Source organism: Myotis davidii, unplaced genomic scaffold (genome assembly GCF_000327345.1).
Source record: "Myotis davidii unplaced genomic scaffold, ASM32734v1 scaffold118, whole genome shotgun sequence".
Lineage (NCBI taxonomy): Eukaryota > Metazoa > Chordata > Mammalia > Chiroptera > Vespertilionidae > Myotis > Myotis davidii.
In genome coordinates this window covers 2,791,068-2,812,901 of record NW_006290441.1, presented here as the reverse complement: position 1 = coordinate 2,812,901, position 21,834 = coordinate 2,791,068, and the positions used below count along the sequence as shown (strand labels likewise).

The 21,834-nt window shown below is 44.3% G+C and overlaps 1 protein-coding gene across 1 annotated transcript in view; it reads right to left on the bottom strand.

Annotated features, from left to right (window-relative positions):
- SCUBE2 (signal peptide, CUB domain and EGF like domain containing 2) overlaps nt 1–21,834 on the bottom strand; it is a 70,955-nt gene that overhangs the window by 10,002 nt on the left and 39,119 nt on the right. Inside the window, exons 14-19 of the mRNA XM_006763509.2 lie at nt 21,415–21,519; nt 18,623–18,778; nt 18,062–18,268; nt 2,672–2,842; nt 526–693; nt 177–338 (exon numbers count right to left, since the gene is read on the bottom strand). Coding sequence (XP_006763572.1) covers nt 177–338; nt 526–693; nt 2,672–2,842; nt 18,062–18,268; nt 18,623–18,778; nt 21,415–21,519 — 969 coding nt within the window. The remainder of the gene's footprint in view (nt 1–176; nt 339–525; nt 694–2,671; nt 2,843–18,061; nt 18,269–18,622; nt 18,779–21,414; nt 21,520–21,834) is intronic.

Below are 21,834 nucleotides of genomic sequence, written 5' to 3'. Positions count from 1 at the left end.
AAATACATCCTGCATATCAGATATTTACATTATGATTCATAACAGTAGCAAAATTATAGTTATGAAGTAGCAACGAAAATAATTTTATGGTTGGGGGTCACCACCACATGAGGAACTGTATTAAAGGGTTGCGGCATTAGGAAGGTTGAGAACCACTGCCTTAGAGAGAGACCTACTTTTACACTGGGTTATGTTTGTGGAGCCATCAAAGTCAGTTGTAGTATTTCCTGGACAAGAAACACAATTGTTTTTTCCAAATTCGGGCTGATATGTCCCCGCCGGGCAGCGAATACATCGGTGAGTGGTGGTGTTGTAGAAATGTCCAGGTGAACACTGAACTGTGGGGGCGGGGAGAGTGGAGAGAATGAAAAACAAACAAGAAAAAAGACTATTTTCATCTAGTGCAACATAAGCGGTTTCACAGTTAGTGTAATATTTTTTTATCCCTTGATTGGAGCTTTATCAGACTCCCAAGGTTCTCAAAGGGGAAAATCAGTTCTGGGAAAAGGCAAGCCAGGTCCTCACCTCTGGTTTCGCAATCCTGGAAGGAAGTGGCTCCCAAGTGTTTGGTGGGGAGGCCTCCCCCACAAGGGAAGCAAGAAGTACGGCCGGCTTCAGGCTGGAATGTGCCTAGGGCACAGAGCTGGCAGGGTGCAAAGCCATCCGCAGAATATTCGCCAGGTTGGCACAGACCTGGGGGACCAATGACCCTGGGTGAGCAAGGGCCCGGGTCAGACCCTTTCCCATCTCTCTGCAATGAGATCAGACCTGAGGCAGGCCTGCCAGTGCTGGCCTCGGCCCAGCTCGGTGAGGAGCCCATCCTGCCCTGCTGCTGAGCCCGAGCAGGCAGCCTGTGAGCCTGACGTTTACACTCAGGGCCACACAGCACACAGCAAAGATGGAGACCAAGGAGCCCAGTGCCAAGTGCTTCCAAAGGATGGAGCAGGCGGGGTGTGCTTCAGGCTTAGGACTGCAGGGAACTCAGGCCCCGGCCATGCAGGAGCCCAGAGAGAGGGTTCTCTCAGGTCAGTGTGCTTATTCAACTCAGAACAACACCCTCACCCAGCCGATTACACCCCGGTGACAGTTTCATCAATTATATTTATTAAATCATATCTCCTTACCCTGAGGTGTGTCCTGTTTTCCCAAAACCCAAGCAACCTCATCCACAGGGACAGAGGGACCCAGTGGTCTTTACTTTAAGCACCTTACTTTATTACTTTTAATTTATGACAAGAAGCACTGTCATAAACAAAAGGATTCCTAAAAGTATATGTTCCTTAAGAATTAGCTTGTCATGGGCATGATGCAATAAAAATCTGTTGTCTCTTGTATTCCTAACCATTAATTTTCATTGTTGTCTTTCTACCCATGAGTTATAGATACGATGGCATTTAACAAACACGCCCCCAAAGGAGGATCTGGAGTCTGGCAGACCTAGTGTCTGACTCCAAATCCTCTACTTCTTGTCTGTGTGACCTTGAATGAGTCACTTTAACCTCCTAAAGCTGTCGTAGTGACACGACCATATGGAAATTCATGTAATACACTTAGCATGATGCCTGGCACGGGTAAATATTCAATAAATGTTAGCAATTAATATTATGGCTACTAATGTGCTTATTACTATAAATATGTCTTAATAAGGTCACATACGAGTGTGAACAGATGCCCCTATCAGCTTTGCAGTCAGTTCTAGAGTTTCTTAACAGGTCAAAGTTATGGTGAAAGTAACCCTCAACCCGAGGACCTGATTTTTAAACCAAAAGAGGCGCTGCTGTTGAGTCTGGAGGCGTTCAGGTGGGAACTAAGCTGGTTCTGGGAGTCGCTGGAAGGAGAGGCAGGGGCTGCGGGATCCCTACCAATCGCCATGTCAGATCACACCTTCCATTTGAGCCCAGTGCCAGCACCACTGGTCTTTCTTCCATTTAATGAAGAGGAAGATGTTTACTAATAAAATAAACAGGAAAGAAGCCCATGAAACCTAAGTGAGCTTGGCTCCAGAAAACATTTTATAAGAGATGATTAAAAACTCTTCATAGAAATTTAAAAAAAATAACCAGATGGGTACTTTTAAAAAATGAATACGCTATAAATTTGAGACCAAAGCTGGAAAAAGAATGAGAACTACTGCCCTAGCCGGTTTGGCTCAGTGGATAGAGCGTCAGCCTGCAGACTGAAGGGTCCCAGGTTTGATTCCAGTCAAGGGCACATGCCCAGGTTGTGGGCTCATGCAGGAGGCAGCCGATCAGTGATTCTCTCCCATCATTGATGTTTCTATCTCTCCCTGCTTCTCTGAAATCAATAAAAATATATTTTTTAAAAAAAGAATGAGAACTACTTTCTCTATTTTAGCACTTTCAATAGTCCCTACCATTGGGCGATCACTGAGGTCTGCGGGTATATTTACTTACAGTGAATGAAGCATGCAATTGCAATGTTTACACCTTTTTTTTCCTGCCAAGGTATCCTATCAGATCTTCATTTGTTTATTCAGCGGGGCATCTCCCAGACTGTGTCAGGCACTGGAAAGCCAATAAGGAACTCAACATGGCCCAGCTGCAGAAGTCCAGGTGCTGTGTGCACTGTCCCTACTGGAGTGCACCTCACCTTCTGTCTGAACAATGACACTGGAGACTGGAGGAGTGAGAAGGGGCAGGCGAATCCTTACCTCCACACTCAGACACATTCCAAGCGTCTGGGGTCTTCAGGGTCCCGGGATTGTCTGGTCTTGGGCATGGCTCACATGTGACCTGTCCTTCCTCATTTTGGAAGGTTCCATTTGGACATAAAATGCAGCGTTCTTGTGATCCATCATAATAAGTCCCAGCCCTGCAACTGACTAGCCAAAGGGGGAAACAGTCTGGTCAGTGAGGGGACAGAGGCCAAGGAAGGACAATGTGAATGCTGGAGATGAAGGGAAACAGATGGCGTTGACCACAAATCCCCCTACATGAACCGCTGAATACAGAATGTGCAGCACCTCTGGGTTCCTTGTGCACACCCCTCCATCAGGATCCCTTCACCCACTGTCAGAGGCATTTGCAGGTCCTCTCTCCCCATGAGCTCCCGGGCGGGGATCACAGTGGCCCTCATTATCTTTGAGCACAAGCACTTGCCAATTCTCCCTACTTCACAGGGCTGCCACTAGGAGAATGATAAAGTTGAGAATCATTCACTGAACATAGGCATAGTAATGGGAGAGCAGAGAAGAAGGTGCTTTTACTTCTGACTGGTGCCATCCTAGAAAGCTCCCTGGAGGAGGCCACATTTGTGTTGGGCCTTGAAGGATGAGTAGGAACTCCCCGAAGGTGGGAAAAGGGGCAGGTTGTAAAGATTCACGCAGGACATAGGAGAAGAGAGGGAAGAAAGAAAGGTTGGGAATAGGTTGGAAAAGTCCTTGATTGCCAGGCATTTGGATTTGATTGTGCAGGTAAAGCAGCCATGGAAAGGAGAGGAATACAACCAGAAGCTCTGTTCTGGAAAGCTCACTCTCTGGTGGCTGTGGGGCATGATCTCAAGGGCTTACAGATAACAGAGTTATCTTCAGAAGAGCACAGATCATATTTATAATATAATTGGTATGTTACAAAGAGCAAACCCTTGTCAATATCTCCTGAAAGAATAAACTACAAGGAAATTAATAAACTATGCTTTCGATTATATTTTTGGTGATGTTAGTTAAATGTGGATTTATATCTTATTTTAGGATATAAATGTAAAGTGAATACACTAAATTGAGTTTCCTAGTATAATACTCAAACACCATCATCATAACCATTAAAATAACCTTCCTAGTGACTAGATTTGTTCAGTATTTACAACCTACTAGACACCATGCCCAAAGCTCCACGTCCATTATTGCACTTCTTCCAAAAAACAACGGTAAGGAGCTAGGTGCTATTGTTAGCTCCATTTTACAGAAACAGAGACGTGGGGACCTTAAATAATTTGGCCAAGTTCCCACAGCTAGTTCGTGAAATGCACCTAAGATGAGATCAGGAGCTTTGAGTTTAAGGGAGACAGGGGTTATTTAACAAAAATGCAGACTGAATAACAATTCAAGATGTTGTCAAGGATTCCCTATGGGGTATTATGGGAAGTTTGACTGGAATAAACACATTCCAATTTATACTTAAGATATCAAGAAATAGAAAACACAATGTCACGTGATAAAATTACTATTATACCTCTTGAATGTCTGTAAGGGGGAATATCTGTTTTCATTCTCTTACCAATGCAATCCGCATATATACTTTTAGGGTTAAACATGACACAGTTCTTTATTAGAGCAATAAAAATGTCTTTTCATTCTCCACTCCATAATTTTTTAAAAAATGGGGCTTTTAAAAAATCATACTAAGCCAAAAGAAGCCACATTTCAAATATTATTTTTACACTTAAATGTAATCAATCAATAAGGTCTACTCTAAAGGCGAAGTCTTAATACTTTTAAAAATATTGTTTGGATTTTCTTTTACAATAGTCACCTATCATTTAATTTTATGAATTTTTTAAAAATATTAAAAGTGATCCAAACTTTTGCTTTCTTGGCAAGCAACAGTATAATGCGTATGCTGCACAGCTCCGTGGCAGGCCAAGCCTGTCACTCCAGACTTATTCTCTAAATGCAGCCCTACTGGATAATGGTTTCCATAATGACTCTTGTTTCAGCTCATCTCCCCTGAAAAGCTGGGCTGAATTATGTAGTAAGAATGGATGACTTTTTATTCTGTGTCCCACCTGACTACCCGAATGGCCACAGCAGGCCAGGAAAGGGGAGCATAATCCCTTCACACCTCTCACAAGACAACTGTCATAAAGATGGGCAGAAGGTAAATAAAACCTAGGCTGCCTGGAACCCCTGGAGCCCAAGCCATTTCCTGTTGGAAACAGTTGTTTCCACGGCACTCACTCACCTAAGGGGAAAGTGCTCCTCTGATGGCAATGACTGCCACAGCCCCATTAATTATCACTTCCCGTCAGTCAGCAGGTCTGCTCCATCCTACATCCTCTGGCAGAAAATGGATCCCCTCCAGGGGCGGACAGCAGTGGCCCAGGCTCTCACTGAGAAGAGGGCTCCTGCTGCTCTGGGTGTCCAGCTCTCCTTAGAACTATTTAACGCCCCCCCACTCCCCAAAGCCTTTTCACGCTTACATTTGGAGAAACCTCACAATAGCCCAGATCTGTTGCAATTTCTCAACTGAGCGGAGGGCTGAGGAATGCCCCTTGGGTTGCCCTGCGGAAAGAGGGCACCAGTTCTTTTCTCTCCCAGTGAAAGGCCTGCTTCCCATAAACAAACTCACACTGTCACTCACAGCTTCATTTTCCTCCCAGCGAGAAAGACCTACAGAAATAACTCATGCCACGCACCTTCCACATTCACTCGTTTCTTTTCACAAGGTAAAAATGAGCTCAGCACTAACAAGTGATTCCGAAATGCCATGAAGAGACGCCCGAAACAGCTCTTTGCAAATGTGCTGAAGATCTGCCTGAAGAGACCTCACTCACACGTTCCGGTTGGCTCTCTTCTCCTCCAGCAGCCAGCTTGTTTGGCTGCCCCAGACAAAGGAGTCAATTGCCCCCAGAACACTGCGAGATCGCAGCAAAGCTTTTGTGTGTCTTCAGTGACCATTAAAATCCCATCCCCAAATCCCACACAGCTGTTTTCTCCCTGTCTTCAAAAGAAAAACACAAGCAAGCTTTTCTGATGCAAAAGGGAGAGACCAGCGGGACCAGGATTAATGGCGACAAAGAGGCCTGAAGGCTTGCCCTCTTTTCAACACGCCCGCCTGTGAGGGCTGCAGGCTATGGGCAAACACTGTGGTGTCTCTGTGGCTAAGATGGTGAACCTCATAAAAGAGGTCAGTCTCTAGCATCTGACTGTTTTCTGAAGCATCACGCCTTGGCTTCTGACGGAAAGCCACAAGCAGCCCACGGGGACTCCCAGGGTGACCGGGGTTGTGCTTTGTCACAGCTGGGGCCAGGGTGCTCTAAGCAGTGCCGGGGCCTCAGGATCCGAGTTGCAACGGCTTTTAAGTGAGACTCTCAGGATAACAGGAGCAACCCCTTGGGCTTGATTTGTCATGTCTGTCCAGGTTTCTGGTGTGTGCTCAGGTTTGCAATTTGAACACATTCTTAAAGTTGGGGCAGAGACATGAGCCCAGCTTGACGCTTGCTTTCCTGGCTGGGCCCCCCAGTGCGTGCTATGTTCTCTTCGTGCCTAATTAACTGGGCCTGAGGTTTCACTTCCTGCAGAGTGCCTCTTTTGCCCTCAACGTAAATATTTCCCCCAAAGATTTGCCCTTTGTCCTTTTTTTTCTTAACATTGAAAACTACCCTTGGGGTTTCATTTGTTGCTGCTCTGAAAATTCATTTACTCTTTCATTCAATTAAATAGTTACTGAGCACCCATGCCTTTATAGCCAATTAATATTTGACAAAGGAGGCAAGAACATACAATAGGGTAAAGATAGTCTATTCAATAAAGGGCGTCGGAAATATTGGACAGATACTTGCAAAAAAAAAAATAAAACTAGACCATACAAAAGAATAAACTCAAAATGGATTAAAGACTTAAAAGTTAGACTCAAAACCATAAAAATCCTCGAAGAAAAAATAAGCAGAAAAATCTCAGGCATTTCTCACAGCAGTATTTTTTTCTGATACATCTCCTCGGGCAAGGGAAACAAAAGAAAAAATAAACAAATAAGACTGCATCAAACTAAAAGGTCTTTGCACAGCAAAGGAAACCATCAACAAAGTGAAAAGATAACCCACTGAGTGGGAGAAAATATTTGCTGATACATCTGATAAGGGAGGGGTTCATATCCAAAATTTAGAAAGAACCTGAAAAACTCAACACCAAAACAAACAAACAACCCAATTAAAAAAGAGGCAAAGGACCTGAATAGACACTTCTCCAAAGAGGACATACAGGCGGCCACTGGACATATGAAAAAATGTTCAACATCACTAATCATCAGAGAGATGCACGTCAAAACCACAATGAGCCAAAACCGGTTTGGCTCAGTGGATGGAGCGTCGGCCTGCGGACTGAAGGGTCCCGGGTTCGATTCCGGTCAGGGGCATGTACCTGGGTTGCGGGCACATCCCCAGTGGGAGATGTGCAGGAGGCGGCTGATCGATGTTTCTCTCTCATCGATGTTTCTGGCTCTCTGTCTCTCTCCCTTCCTCTCTGTAAAAAATCAATAAAATATATTAAAAAAAAACAAACCACAATGAGATATCACCTCACACCTGTCAGAATAGCTATCATTAATAAATCAACAAATGACAAGTGCTGGTGAGGATGTGGTGAAAGGGAACACCTGTGAACTATTGTGGTAATGCAGCCACTGTGGAAAGCAGTATGGAGTGACCTCAAAATTAAAAATGGAACTGCTTTATGACCCAGCAATTCCACTTCTTGGAATTTATTTGAAGAAATCTGAGACACTAATTTGAAAAAATATATGCACCCTATGTTCATTGCAATGTTATTTACAATAGCCAAGATTTGAAAGCAACCCAAGTGTCCATTAGCAGATGAGTGAATAAAAAAGCTGTGATACATTTATACAATGGAATACTTTTTGGCCATAAAAAAAGAAGGAAATTTTACTGTTTGCGACCCCATGGATAAACCTGGGGAATATTATGTTAAGTGAAATAAGCCAGTCAGAGAAAGACAGGTATAAGCAAAATAGAGACAGATTCACAAATAGAGAGTAGGCCTGCTTGACAGCTGTCAGGCGTGGAGGTAGGAGGAAGCTAGGTGGGGATGGTGGAGGAATTGAGCATAAAAGGGGAAAAAAAGAGAAAAATTGATGGACATGGATAACAGTGAGGCAATTGCCGGGAGGAGGGATAGTGGGGGTGTTAGGAGAGTATAGGGAGATAAATTGTGATGGATGGAAATTTGACTCAGGTAAACACACAATACAGTGCACAGAGGCTGTGTTGTAGAATTGTACACCTGAAACCTGTATAATTTTGTTAACCTGTGTCATCCCAATAAATTCAATAACAAGGAAAAAAACACTTACTGAGCAATGAGTATGTGCAGGGCCCTGCTCTAGGAGCTGGAGATCAGCAGAGAAGACAGACATGGCCCTGCCCTAAAGGGCTCTCATTCTAGTGAAGAATACAGACAATAAATGAGCAAACAAATAAGTATATAGTAGAATACTTACTAGTGGTAAGTGTGATGAAGAGAATAATACTAATAATAATACTAATAATAAAAGGGTAAGAGGAGAAGACAAAGAGTGGTGGGGGTGAGTTTGTGTGTGCCATTGTAAAAAAGTAGCCAGGAAAGGCCTCTCTGAGCAGAGACCAGAGGAAAATAGACTTGCAAAGGCCTTGCCTAGTAGCAGAAAGGCCAATGTAGCAGTAACACAGTGAAAGGGGCAGGGTGGTGGTAGGAGATAAATTTTAAAAAGCAAGCGAGGGTCATATCACATAGGTTCGTGAAAATCATGGTAAAGGCATCGGAAGTTTAAGTGTGTTGGCAGTTTGGATAGGGGAGTGACACGATCTGACATGTTTTTAAAAGATCTTCTGGCTGCTGCTTAGAGAAAGACTAAAGGCAGGAAAGGGTGAGGAGAACAATTCAGAGCCTGTCACAGCAGACCACATGGAACCCAGAGGTAATCATGGACGAAAGTAGTTAGATTCAGGATATAATCTGAAGGCGGAGCTGAGGGATTTGCTAATGGGTTGGATGGAGAGCATGACAGATTGAGAGGTTGAGAGGTTTTCAACTTGAGCAACTGGGTAAATAGAAGTGCCATTTACCGAGATGAAACAGGCTTTATTTGGGAGAGAGGAAGGGGGATACAGTATTTTGTTTAGATACACTGAGCTTGAGATGCTTGCTTGCCATGCAACGTTATTAAAAAGGCCTGGGTTGTACAGCTGATCTCCAAGGTAGAATATTACAACTCAGGGGTTTCAGGATGACCCACTGGTTGTGTGCAAAACACGTCCACATCTATGGATATTAATTTTTGCCTCAAAAATAATAAGAAAGAAATGTTTGCCCAACCAGTGTAGCTCAGCAGTTGAGTGTCGACCCAGGAACCAAGAGGTCACCAATTCAATTCCCAGTCAGGGCACATGCCTGGGTTGCGGGTTCAATCCCCAGTGTGGGGTGGACAGGAGGCAGCCAATCAATGATTCTCTCTCTCATCATTGATGTTTCTCTCTCTCTCTCCCTCTCCCTTCCTTTCTGATATCAATAAAAATATTTTTTTTTAAAAAAGAAAGGAAGGTTCACTGGGTTAGTAAATGGTGTAAGATTGGCCCTCAGTCAGTACACATCTCCATGAGTCAGAGACACAGGAAGACACATGGTCGTCAAGAACAAAGAGGCATTCCACACTCCGCGGGTGGGAGGCACTGACTGATTCACTTCTTTCCAACATAGTGAGAAAAATCACAGTGTAACTATGCCTGATTGAATAGATTTCCAGATTGTATTATCTAGTTTCAACCAAACCATCACAAAATAAAAGGCACAAAATAAAAAGTGATTCCTGTAGAAACCTGGGGGGAAGGTAGCACCCATGATGTAAGCACCGTGAACGACAGGGAGGGGCCGGGGCTGGCACAGCTTTCCTCCTAGTGCTCATTCTTTTTTAAATCCTCACCTAGGGTTATGTATTGTTGTTTTTAATTGATTCAAAATGATACCTTTATTAAATTTTCCTCTCATTTTCGTTTCTTTTTAAATTTTTATTTATTGATTAGAGAGAGAGAGAGAGAGAGAGAGGCATCAGTGGCAGAGAGAAACATTAATCTGTTGTCTCCCATATGCACCCTAACCAGGGACTGAATCCACAACCTAGGTATGTGTCCTGAATGGGAATCGAATCTGCAACCTTTCGGTGGATAGGATGATACTCCAACCAACTGAGCCACACCGGCCAGGGCCTAGTAGTCATTCTTTGTCAAACTACATCATGGTACAGAAACAGTAATGATTTAATCAGATCTGACAAAAGTTGAGCCAAAATACTAGCAATTAACAAAAAGACTGCTTGAAAAATGGAGTTATGACCACTACTGTTAACAATGAACCTTGCCGAATTGTAAATACGCTACCTTAAGACGCTATCCAGCTATTGAAAAATTTTATTTACTTAATGTGTATTTCATACTTCTGTCTTTAAAATGGACATAACATATTGGCCAACAGTATAGTGTAATGTCTAAACAAGTAAACATTCATAAATTTAAAAATATTTTACTGTGTGTGTGCGTGATAAAAAAAAAGATGTTCTGGAATAGAGAAATCCCTAACTCAAAACAGGCCAGAGCCGGAGAGGGAATTTTGGAGTCACCAGCAGGTGGTGACATTTAAAGCTATGACACTGGATCAGGTCTCCTAGGAGAGTGTGAGGATAGAGGAGGGAGATAGAGGACTAAGCCCTGGGATACCTGACAGTGAAAGGTCAAAAACTAGAGAACCGGCATAGAAAATAAAAAAAGGGGCAGCCAGTGAGGCAGGGGGAGAACCGGACATGTGTCTGAAACCCATGAGAAGAAAGTGTTTCCAGAAGGGAATGATTGGCGGTATCTGAGTGAGTGTTGGCAACTGGATTTGGTAATGTGAAGGTTGTGAGAAATCTTGGAAAAAGCCATTTTAGTGGTGGGGTTGGAAATGAAAACCAGATTGGCTACAGTTAAGGAAAATATTGGAGGAGAGGAAGCAAAGACAGTGAGTTTAGACTTTCTCAAGGAGTTTTGCTCAACCCGGGATTAAAGAGTCAGAGAGAAGCATGAAGTCAAATGAAGGTGTTTGTTTTCTAAGACAGGAGACAGGTTTGTGTGCTGTTGGAAATGATCGAGTAGAAAGGGAGAATTCAGGGATCGGGGTGGTGGTGTGTGGCGGTTCAGTGGGACAATAGCAGGAGCAACATTCTCGAGAAGGTGAGAGAGAATGGGCTCCAGACCCAAGCGGAGGTAGGAGCCTTAGGTAGGGGCATGGGCTGTTCTTCCATTTTAACAAAAGGCAAGTCAGAGCATGTGTAGACAGACGCAGAAGGGTTGGTCTGGGCATGGAGAGAGGAAATTGTTTCCCTAGACTCCCATTCCATCTGGAAGTCTTGTTACAACTTAAATTCAACTCGCCTAAAGGGAATGCTTCTCTTTCCTTCCTTGCCCAGTCCTTCCTACCCCTTTGGCTTTACTCTTTTTATAAGTGCATCTCTACCCTCTCCATCACCAAGACTTCCACAGCTGGAGTCCAAACACAGTTATTACCCCAGACTTCTCCCTTCCCCGCTCCATCAGGAGCTGCAGCTTCCCTACAGGTGTGTCCCCTTTGTCCACCCCTACTCTTCATCCCTATGGCACCAGATCCTCACCATCTCTTATGCAAGTTACTGCAAAAACCTCCCAGCGGTTTCCCTTGCCTTCTGTTCCTCTCTGCCTCAGCTCTGCTACATCATCGCATTCACCTTTCCAACGTGCTTCTTTGATTGCTTCTCTCTCGGGGTCAGAGACCTCTTTGACTGGACTCCCTGCACTTCTCTCAGTGTCTTCAACTCAAAACTCAGTCTGTAGCTTCCTTTTCAATATCTGAGTTCGTTCTTTCTCATGCCCTTTCAAGAGCCCATTTTTTTCTGCTTTTCCTATAAATCTTTTCTGATTATTTCTTCCCCAGTGATCACATTCATCTATCTATTCAACCAACCCACAGGCTTTGTTTCAGTGCCTCCTGCATATGAATCAGGGCTGGGTGAGATGAGTGACATATGGGAAGTAAGTGCCAGGATCAGAGGCCAAGTCAGAAATGTCTGAGTTCACCCCAGCACTTTTCTCTTCTTGGCCCCAAGTCAATAATATATCACCAAATGCTGCTTATAGTTCCTTCTAAATATTTCTCTAGCCCATTGCTTCTTTTCTACTCCATCTACGGTGTTCATGTTCTCAATATTTCTTATCAGAAGCATTCAAAAGCTCCCAAAATGGGTTTTCAGACTCCAGTCCTAACCCCCAATCCAGCTAGAGAAATTTTTCTAGAATACAGATATGATCTGGATGCTCCCTGGCTAAATCCTCTAATGGCACCTTGCCACCTAGAGAGACAGGCAAGGCTCCTTATTAACATTCTAGAGGCCTGGTGCACGAAATTAGTGCACAGGCGGGGGTTGTCCCTCAGCCCAGCCTGCACCCTCTCACAATCTGGGACCCCTTGGGGAATGGGATTCCTGCGGATCAGGCCTAAACCCACAGTCAGACATCCCTCTCACAATCCAGGACTGCTTGCTCCTAACCACTGGCCTGCCTGCCTGCTTGATCGCCCCTAATCGCCTCTGCCTCAGCCACCACTGCTGCGGCTTCATCTGGAAGGACGTCTGGAACGCCGTCAGGAAGGTCATTTGGCTGTCCAGTCTAATTAGCATATTATGCTTTTATTATTATAGATGCATGGTCTCTCATAACTTGCCATGCTTTCCACACCAGCCTCATTGCCCCCCACATCCTACCCTGCACTCAGGCTTAGTAATACTGAGATGCCAGAACTCCCTGTGCACATCTTCCTGGTTCTCATTCCCTAAGGCTATTCCTCTGCTTAATACTCCTCTCCACTGACGGGTCCTATGCACATTCTTCAAAACTCAGTTGCAGCTTCCTCTCTTTGGAAATGCTTTTGGGCTCTTCCCTGGGAGGGCTAAGTGTGACCTGAGGGATGGTGTCATATTTATCCAGGCCTCCTCAGCACCCACCACAGAGCTGGCCCATGGAGGGCTCTCCGTACGGGTGCAGTACGGGTGAGATAATCACAGGGCACAGGCTGATCCAGGAGAGGTGAGTTTTTAAAGTGAGAGAGTTGGGACATAGGCTCTTGAGTCAGATCTGGATTTGAATCCTGGTTCTGCCACGTACTTGCTGGGTGACACTGGGTAAATGGTTTACCTCCTTCTGCCGTTGTTTCTGTATCTGTAAAAATAGCATGGTCCTCCTTCCCACTTAGGTCGTACCTCAAATATCACCTGTTCTGAGAGCCTTCCCTGAGTACCCTGTGAAGATAACCCCTCACTTCCTCTGGCTCTCTCTGTTTCATTATCTTTATAGCACTTACAACTTCGGAAATTATCTTTCTTCTTTACTTTGTATTGTCCTTCCCTCTCTGTTGGATTGCAACCTTCATAAGAGCAGGCCCCTCACCCATTATATTCTAAAGGCTTTATTCCAAGTTCATAGAGTGGCACAGAATGGTATCTCAATAAGTACTGATTGAATTAATTTTCCCAACTGCTGCAGAGAAAGGCTACAGTTGTTGAAAGCAGAATTAAACGTTCCTAGTCTCTCAAGAACCCAGGCACTAAAATACTTCCCCATTTCTCAGTTGCCTGGATTGTGTCTTTTAAAAATCTCAAGTTTTAAGAATACTCAAATAGAAAAATATATAGAGTAGTAAGTATATTTCTTTTTTTACAAAATAATTTTTATTTCTTGAAGTATTACAAAGAAAAAATATTTTTATTGATATTTAGTGAGAAAGGAAGGGAGAAGGAGAGAGAAAGAGAAAGAGAAACATCCATGTGAGTGGAACATCCATCGGTTGCCTCTTGCACTCCCCCCACTGGGGATTAAGCCTAAAACCCTGGCATGTGCCCTGACCCAGATTTGAACCAGCAACCTCTTGGTGCATGGGAGAACACCCCACCAGCTGAACCACACAGGCCAGACCACAAGTATATTTCTTAATTTTTTCATGAAAGGATAAATAGCTCTGAACAAAAAACAGCTAGAAATCCATGTCATCATTAATTCTTCTTTAGCTATCAAGGACTTTATGAATTATTATGAAGCTTAAGGAATTTGTTCTTTGGAGAATATAACTTCTGTCTCTTTTTTCCCATCTTGCTAAAATTGATCACAGATGGTACAAAGGTCACCTGCAGAACAGGCTGTCCCAAAGTCCTTGAATGCCAAATTAATGAGACTTCGCTATGTAAAAATGACTTTAAGAACATATTTAATTGGTCAGAAGTGACTATTCTTTGATGTAACTTGGAACTTTAAATTTTATTTTTTATGTGTTATCAGGAAAAAAAATAATTCCGTGGAAAAATAGGCAAAAAATATGGGTATTTTCAGAACTAGAAACCCAAATGGTCACAGATATATGACAGCATGCTCAGTCTTACAAATAATCAAAGAAAACCAAGCTAAAATGACTTCATCATTTTTGCTTATCAGATCTGCAAAAAATGTAAAAGATCAGTTATAACTGACCCATGTTAACAATGATATGAGGCAATAAGCACTCAATTACAATGTTAGAGGGATATATGATCTTTTTGGACAGTAACTTGGCAGTATCTATTAACGCATTTCCGTTGACCCAGCAGTTGTACTTCTACAAGTCTATCCTCCAGAAATATTGGCCATGTGCATAAAAAAAGAGTATCCATGGCAGCACTCTTTGCAATAAAAAAAATTACGAATAATTTAACATCCACCAATAGGGTGGCAATAGAGGGCTATTTGCTGGCGTCTTTAAAAGGGACTAGGAAGCTTTAAAAGAACTAAGTTAGCCTGGCTGGTGTGGCTCAGTTGGTTGAAGCATCCTCCTGTGCATGAAAGGGTCGTGGGTTCAATTCCCGGTCAAGGCACATACGCAGGTTGCATTCAGTCCCCATTTGGGAAGCATATGAGAGGCAACCAATCAATGTTTCTCTCTCCCTCTCCCTTCCTTTCTCTCTAAAATCAGTAGGAACATACCCTCAGGTAAGGGAAGGAAGGAAAGAAGGAAGGAAGAAAGGGAGGGAGGGAGGGAGAGAAGGAGGGAGGGAGGAAGGAGTTAGCTCCTCTATTAGCATGGAAAGATATAGTGATCTACTCTAGTTAAAAACAGCACATAGCACTATTCAAATTACACTAATATATTTTTAAATGTTTTTTTTTTCACACTACACCTATATTCTATTTTCAACAGAGCAGCCAAAGTTGCCCTTTAAGACGTAAGTCAGAACTCTGTGACTCCTTTGCTCAAAGCCCTTCATCGGCTTCACTTTTCAGATTCAAAGTCCGTGGTCCTCACCAACATTCATTCCCCCTGCGGCCTGCTCTTCTTCCTTCTCCCCTCCCTCAGCCCTCATCAAGCTGGCCTTCTTTCAAATGCTTCAGGGTTTGTGTATTTGCTGCTGCCTTTGCCTGGGACTTCTCCTAGATATCCCCATGGCTTGCTTCCTCTGTCCTTCACACCTCTGCCCAAGTGACATTTTGCAAGACCATAGTCTACATTTTGGAGAGTATGCGCCTCCTCACTCCTCCCCCATGCCCTGGCTCTTTCTATTACAGTTCACCACTTCCTGTTCTTCATACCCTTTCCACCATCTGCTACATGTGTATTTCCTTGTTTATTGGATGGTGGTCTACCTCTGGCATCGGATACTCTGTGAGGGCTGAGATGTTTACTCTTTTGTTTCATTACTGGATTCTTAGCACCTACAACAGTGCCTGACATACAGTAGGTGCTCCATAAATATTTATTGATAAGTAAATAAAATTTCATTTTTATATGTTCATAAAAATACACAGTAAGTTTTCCCCCGTGATTGCCTCTGGGGAGTGGGATTGGGAGCTGAGGCGAGAACTTTCATCTTTATATAATTCTGTAGCATTTGAAACATGCACTATTTCAGTAATTAAAAACTAACTTAAAATATTTTAAAATAAAACATAATGGGTCCATCTCTCCTTCCAGGTGATTCAAAACACTTTTTTGAACTCTCTTCTGAAGATGCTGAAAATAATTTCCAACAAGAACTACCTTAGGCTTGTCTCTATGGCATGTACCATCCTTAGTTCAGAAAATACCAGTAATCCTGGTGCTTACAAAGTTCTAACACCATCAAATAGACCAGAATTGAGGCACACACACACACATCAGGCTTAGTAACACTGAAATGCCAGAACTCCCTGTGCACATCTGCACATCTTCCTGGTTCTCTCTCTCTCTCTCTCTCTCTCTCTCTCTCTCTCTCTCTCTCTCTCACACACACACACACACACACACACACACACACACACACACACACTGTGGCTTGCTTGTGCCATGGGTCTACCAGGTAAAAAGCCTTTCTAATCACACACCCAACAGCTCTTTGCACCAATTTCCTTCCTCCAGCAGGAGGAAGAATTTTCACTAGTAATTCTTTGTGCTGTTTCCTCTAAATCTTCAACATTGCTTCTGACAGGGTGAACCTGGTTTGGTCCCATGTGGGCTACAAAACCCATCCATTGCTAGAGGGAGCTCTTGAGACAAGATACATTGCCTCCTTGAGCAATGAATCCAACCTAATTTAGCATGACCCGCATCTGAGGACACATTCACACACCTACACCAGCTACATACACCCCATGCCAAGTGTCTTTCATAAGCGGTCATGGCCATGAGGCCTCTGTTTAAGCAACTCCTGATCCTCATGCTGAGCCTTTACCCCCAGAAGCACACTCCTGGGAGTATTGGTAATACTCTCACTGGGAGCTGGTCCACAGGCCCCTGGCACTAGTTTTACCTGAATTGTTAACTGGCCACAGAGGCTCCTGGCGAGCCTACCAGGCCTCTCCCTAACAGGTGGCAAATGGAGAAAAGAGGGGGGATTTCGCTCTGAGGGACCAGGAGGAGGCCCAGCCTGACCATTCCTGAAAGTTTCTGAAACTCCCCCTGGAAAGTAGGGCAGCAACAGCCAACTCTCATCACCATTTTGGTATAGAAACTGGAACTTTCGAATTTTAAATGAGAGCAAGCCAACCAGCTGTGTTATTGTTTCTTTCTTTCTTTTTTTTTTTTCTTTTTAAGAGAGTCAGCTGGAATAAAAGTCAAGACTATTTGAGAACCAGCCTCTGGTGGACAGTTACACTTGATTTTATACATGATATTTACTATGTTTTGGTAAAGCAGCAGATTTGGGCTGTGGGGCTATTGCTGACAATTCTCCTGAATGAGTACCTAGGAGTATAGCTTTGCTTCTTCGGAAACACAGATTTATTACTCCTCAGCTCACGCTCCATTTCTAGAGACTTGTGATACTAATGACGCTTCAGACAGGACATCAGTTTATTCTGGGAGGGTCTGGCTTTGGGGTCAGCCCATTCATGTGATCTTGAGCAAGAGAACTTAGCCCTCTGAGCTCCAGTTTGTGTATCTGTTAGGTGAAGGTAATACCTACCCGGTAAGATTTCTAATAGGATTAAATACGATAGTGCAGCATAGTGCTTAGACACAGCATCGTACTTGAGACAGGTGAGAACTCAATTCATCATTACCATAAATCATTACTATAAAGTGAGATTCCCAATGTTGTCCATCTAAGACTTTTCAGCTAGAATCTCCCACAATTGCCCAGCACAGTTTCTCGAAACAAACAAATCTCAAGACCAACCACTCTAGAACCTCTTGCCCAGGTTCCTCCTGCCTGGAACTTCATCAGAGAATTGATGCTGCACAAACACCAGATCTCAAACTTAATTCACACACATACACACCAATATCCATGAGGCTGACCCTATAAGGAACCTTGGACTGCAGCTCAGGGATCTCACAGGCAGCTGAGCAGCCACAGCCTCGCCTCTGCACAAAACTGTGAGCGGGAGATTGTGCATTGCCACCATCAGCCGAGCCAGAGGTAAGAGGGGAGGTGTGACAGTGGAGTGTGCAGAAGGCTCGTGGTGCCGTATCCCTGCAGTCCTGCCCCAGCCGGGAGACCACAGTCATCTGAAGACCACTGTCCCTCAGACCCGAAAAGGGCAGCACTCCCTCTTCTCATCAACCCTGCCTCTTTCCTTCTGTCCCTCAATTCAGCAAACCTCTATTAAGTGCCACCACAAGCCAGGCACCATGCCAGGTGCTGGGGAGCTCCCGGTCCAGCACACACGACAGCCACCACCATGTAGTTCCCAAAGGAGTGGACGGCCAGGGTGTCCTCCAGAGTGAGTCCAGACAGGAGAAGGGTGAGCCAGACTTTTGGTACCTTAGTGTTTGTGGAGCTGTAAACAGTTCTGATAGCAAGAATGTGCCGGCCAAGGGGCCACTCACCACATTGGTTTCCTACGTGGCTCTGGCCCACTCCACAGGCCTCTGTCCGGCGTCCAGACGCTCTGGGGGACTTCCTAGCCACTTCGAGGTCCATGCCTGAGAGTTGGAGGTGGAACTGCTCTCTGTGGGCAGCCTTCCGGAGTGTGCGGATGGCTTTCCGGAGCCTCTTCTCTGTTCGCTTTACGACGCAGCTCAGATCACAAGCAGCTGTAGAAACGAGAGGACAGCAGTGGGGAGGGCGGCAGGCTGCAGCCCATGAGGATGAGCAGGGCCCCCCAGTTCCCTGTGGTCAGAGTGGGGAGACCTGGACTGAGCACCTAGCAGGCTGGGCAGCATCAAGAGAAATTTGTTGACCAAAATGGTAGCTTTGGGTTTTCATGAAGCGGATAAAATCATCAGGTTCCAAACCAATTCAGTTTAGTTTGGGGGTGAAAAAAAAAAACAGGAGATACTTCAGTGGTGGCACTACCCCCCCCACCCAAGAAGAATGGAAAGTGAAAGGCGAAGGAATAAGGAGCAAGCTGTGAGAAGCCTGGCACCGTGGACCGTTTTCAAACCAACCTGTCACCTCCTTTTGGTTAGTTTCAAGCTCAAACTCAACAGTGATAAACACTTCCTTAGTGGCGCTTGGTCGGCCGGGGGCACCCGGGACTCGCTTGCGGAAGCCGCATGTAAGGTGTGCGTAGCGGAAGCTCTCTTTTACTGAGCTGTGCTTCTCTGCATGAAGAAACAAAATCATCGGGAGCCAAATTCCGACAAAGCACTCAGTCGAACATTCGCTAGAGCTCAGTAAACATTTCATTAAAACCACTCTCAAGGGACTAAATGATTAACTCCAGATGCCACGACGTTGAAAGCCCTCAGCTTGCAGCACGATGACATTCTGATGTCGAAGAGTCAGTATCGCCTCCTATGTAACTTAAAGATTGAGCCCTTGAAAGTCATTCTCATGGATAAATGCTGGATGTTTTCGACTGACCGGCCACATACGTGGCAGGCAGGAGCCAGGGTCGCCTTGCACTCCTGAGCGCCCGTCTGCTAAAGGGCACTGGTGATCTCACAGGTGGTTTCCCTAAAGCTGGACTGTGATGTGCCAAGAGGGGCTGAGACTTGAAATAAGGGATGAGCACAGGAGTGGAAAGCAGGAAACCGACTCCTGCTTTCAGGCAAACTGACCTTGAAGTAATTCCAACTCAAAGGGGAAGCTGGGACGTACATCAACAGTGACGTCTCATTTTGAAATAAGCAGGAGTGGTATACGGCACAAAGAGTCAACAGAACCAAACAGTATCATGAAGGCATCTAGGATGGGAATGAAAGTGTTGGGCAAAGCAGGGCTCTGCACGTCCCTGGGGCTGACTTTGGCTGTCACCCCCGCCCCCGCCGTGGCTTCCAGTAAATCTTTTAACAAATGATGGTTATTTTGTTTTTCTTGTTTTTTAATATATGTTTTTTATTGATTTTAGAGAAGAAGAGAGAGGGGGAGAGAGAGAGAAACATCAATGATGCTAGAGAATCATTGATTGGCTGCCTCCTGCATGCCCCCCACTGGGGTATGCAACCTGAACATGTGCCCTGACTGGGAATTGCACAGTGACCTCCTGATCAATGCTCAACCACTGAGCCATGTCAGCCGGGCTAACTAATGATTGTTAACCCAAATCAAAGAGCTGATCCACATATCATCCACACAATTGAATTGTCTCTATTTTAAAACCTTGTTTTATTGAACTTACATATCATCTGTATCATATTCTTCTTTAACATTACAAGGGTGGTCAAAGCTCAACCATTCACCAGGAGTCAAAGAAAGAAAAAGGCCAATTCAATTTGCCCTCTGTATATTTCCCCTAAGATCAATCTTACTTTTTCGAAAGGTTAACTTTAAATCTCTAAGTAAACAGATGTTCATTTCCTCCTTTCAATTTTCCCATATCGATTTTTTTAACTTTTTGTTTTGAAATAAGTTTAGAATTACAGGAAAGTTGCTAAGATAGTCCTGAGAGTTTTCATTTATTCTTCGCCAAGTTTCCCCTGAAGTTAACTAACTTCTTCCATTAACATGTACATTTAGCCCTAGCAGGTTTGGCTCAGTGGATAGAGCTTCGGCCTGCAGTTCCAATCTGGTCAAGGGCACATGCCCAGGTTGTGGGCTCAATCCCCAGTCGGGGGTGTGCAGGAGGCAGTCCAATCAATGATTCTCTCTCATCATTGATGCTTCTATCTCTTTCTCCCTCTTCCTTCCTCTCTGATATCAATAAAAATATATTTTAAAAGATTTTTTAAGCAAATGTACATTTATCAAAACTAAGAAACTAACATTAGTACACCACCATTAAGTAATCTAATCTGCTCTGGCTGGTCCAAATCTGTTTTTCAATAATGTTTTTTCCTTCTAATCTAAAAGTATAAATGCCCACTGTGGAGAATTTGGAAAATGCAGTCGAAAATAAAAATGAAATTAGCCATCATCCTCCCACCCAGATATAACCAGTACAAATGATATGCTGAGCATTTTTTCCTACCTACCCTTTTGTGTTTTGTTTACACAATCTGGGTTGTATTAGATATACAAAGTGTTTACCCCCCCCCCCTTCCATCTTACAACAAGAACATTTTCCTAGGTCATTAAACATTCTCTGGAACATATAATTAATAGCTGCATAATCTTCCCTTAAATGGAGGTACCAAAACTTATCTTGGTTAGGTACTTTAAAAAGGCAGTCCAAAGTGCCTACAGTGAGCTGTATGTTTGTTTGTTTGCATGATTTATTTGAGGGTAGATTGGGGAAAGAAGCCTCCCTAACACTTGGGTTCTGATTTTTGTCCCCTCTAAAATTATTTTTACGAAACAATCCTGGAATGTGAGCTGGGGGAAAGAGGAGGGTTGGGTCCTGCTCTTCTCAATAGGCCAGTTGGATAGGATTTGCTCTGCTGAAGCCTCCAGAAACCAGATCCAGCAGGAAAGCTGGATATCACATCCTTGTTCATCAAAGATTCTCCTCTCTGAGCCAAACCCCTTTCCATTTCTTTGGCTTATATTTCAAGCAAACTTGAAGATCTGGAAAATTTAACCCAATATGATCGCAGCGTGCTAATGCATCTGAGAGCCCTGATCGATTCCTGCGAACTCACAGGTTTCCCCAGAGCTCCCCCACCTGTACCTCGCCAAGGAAGCGCTGAAGTCCAACCCCAGAACTACACAGGATGCCAGGCTAGGCTCCTCTTCCTCCTTTGCAGAGAGGCCTTAGAGATCCTGAATTGTTTGACCCCATCTGAAGGGCTCGAGCTGATTACGAGCCCCTTTCCCAACATGCAGGCAGGCTCCCTGCGCTGGCCATCTGATTCCATACCTGGTTGTGCTGGTCGCAGACCCTCAGGAAACAGCTCAGCCTTTTTCAAACTACACTTGCCTTCATTTAGCTTAAAGGTTACACTTGTCCTGATGGTGGCGACATCTTCAGAAAGAAACAAGTGAGAGAGGTTACCTTCAGAGGCAAAGGAATGGCAACACCAGCTGGGTAATGGAGAGCTATCTAGTGGCTGGGTCCCACCGCACGCTGCATACCCTGAGCCCCTCTCTTAACCATGAGCCCAAGAAAGGTTTGGACCTTGAGGAGCCCATCACCTGGGACTGGGGCACCAGGAGCCTCCTAAGAACTACCACTCGCCCATCTGAGATGAATAAGGTGCTCAAATATAACGAAGGGAGAGCCCAAAACAACCTCAGCAGTGAGTTGTTTTGTTTTGTTTTTAAAAAGAGTTCATTTTTG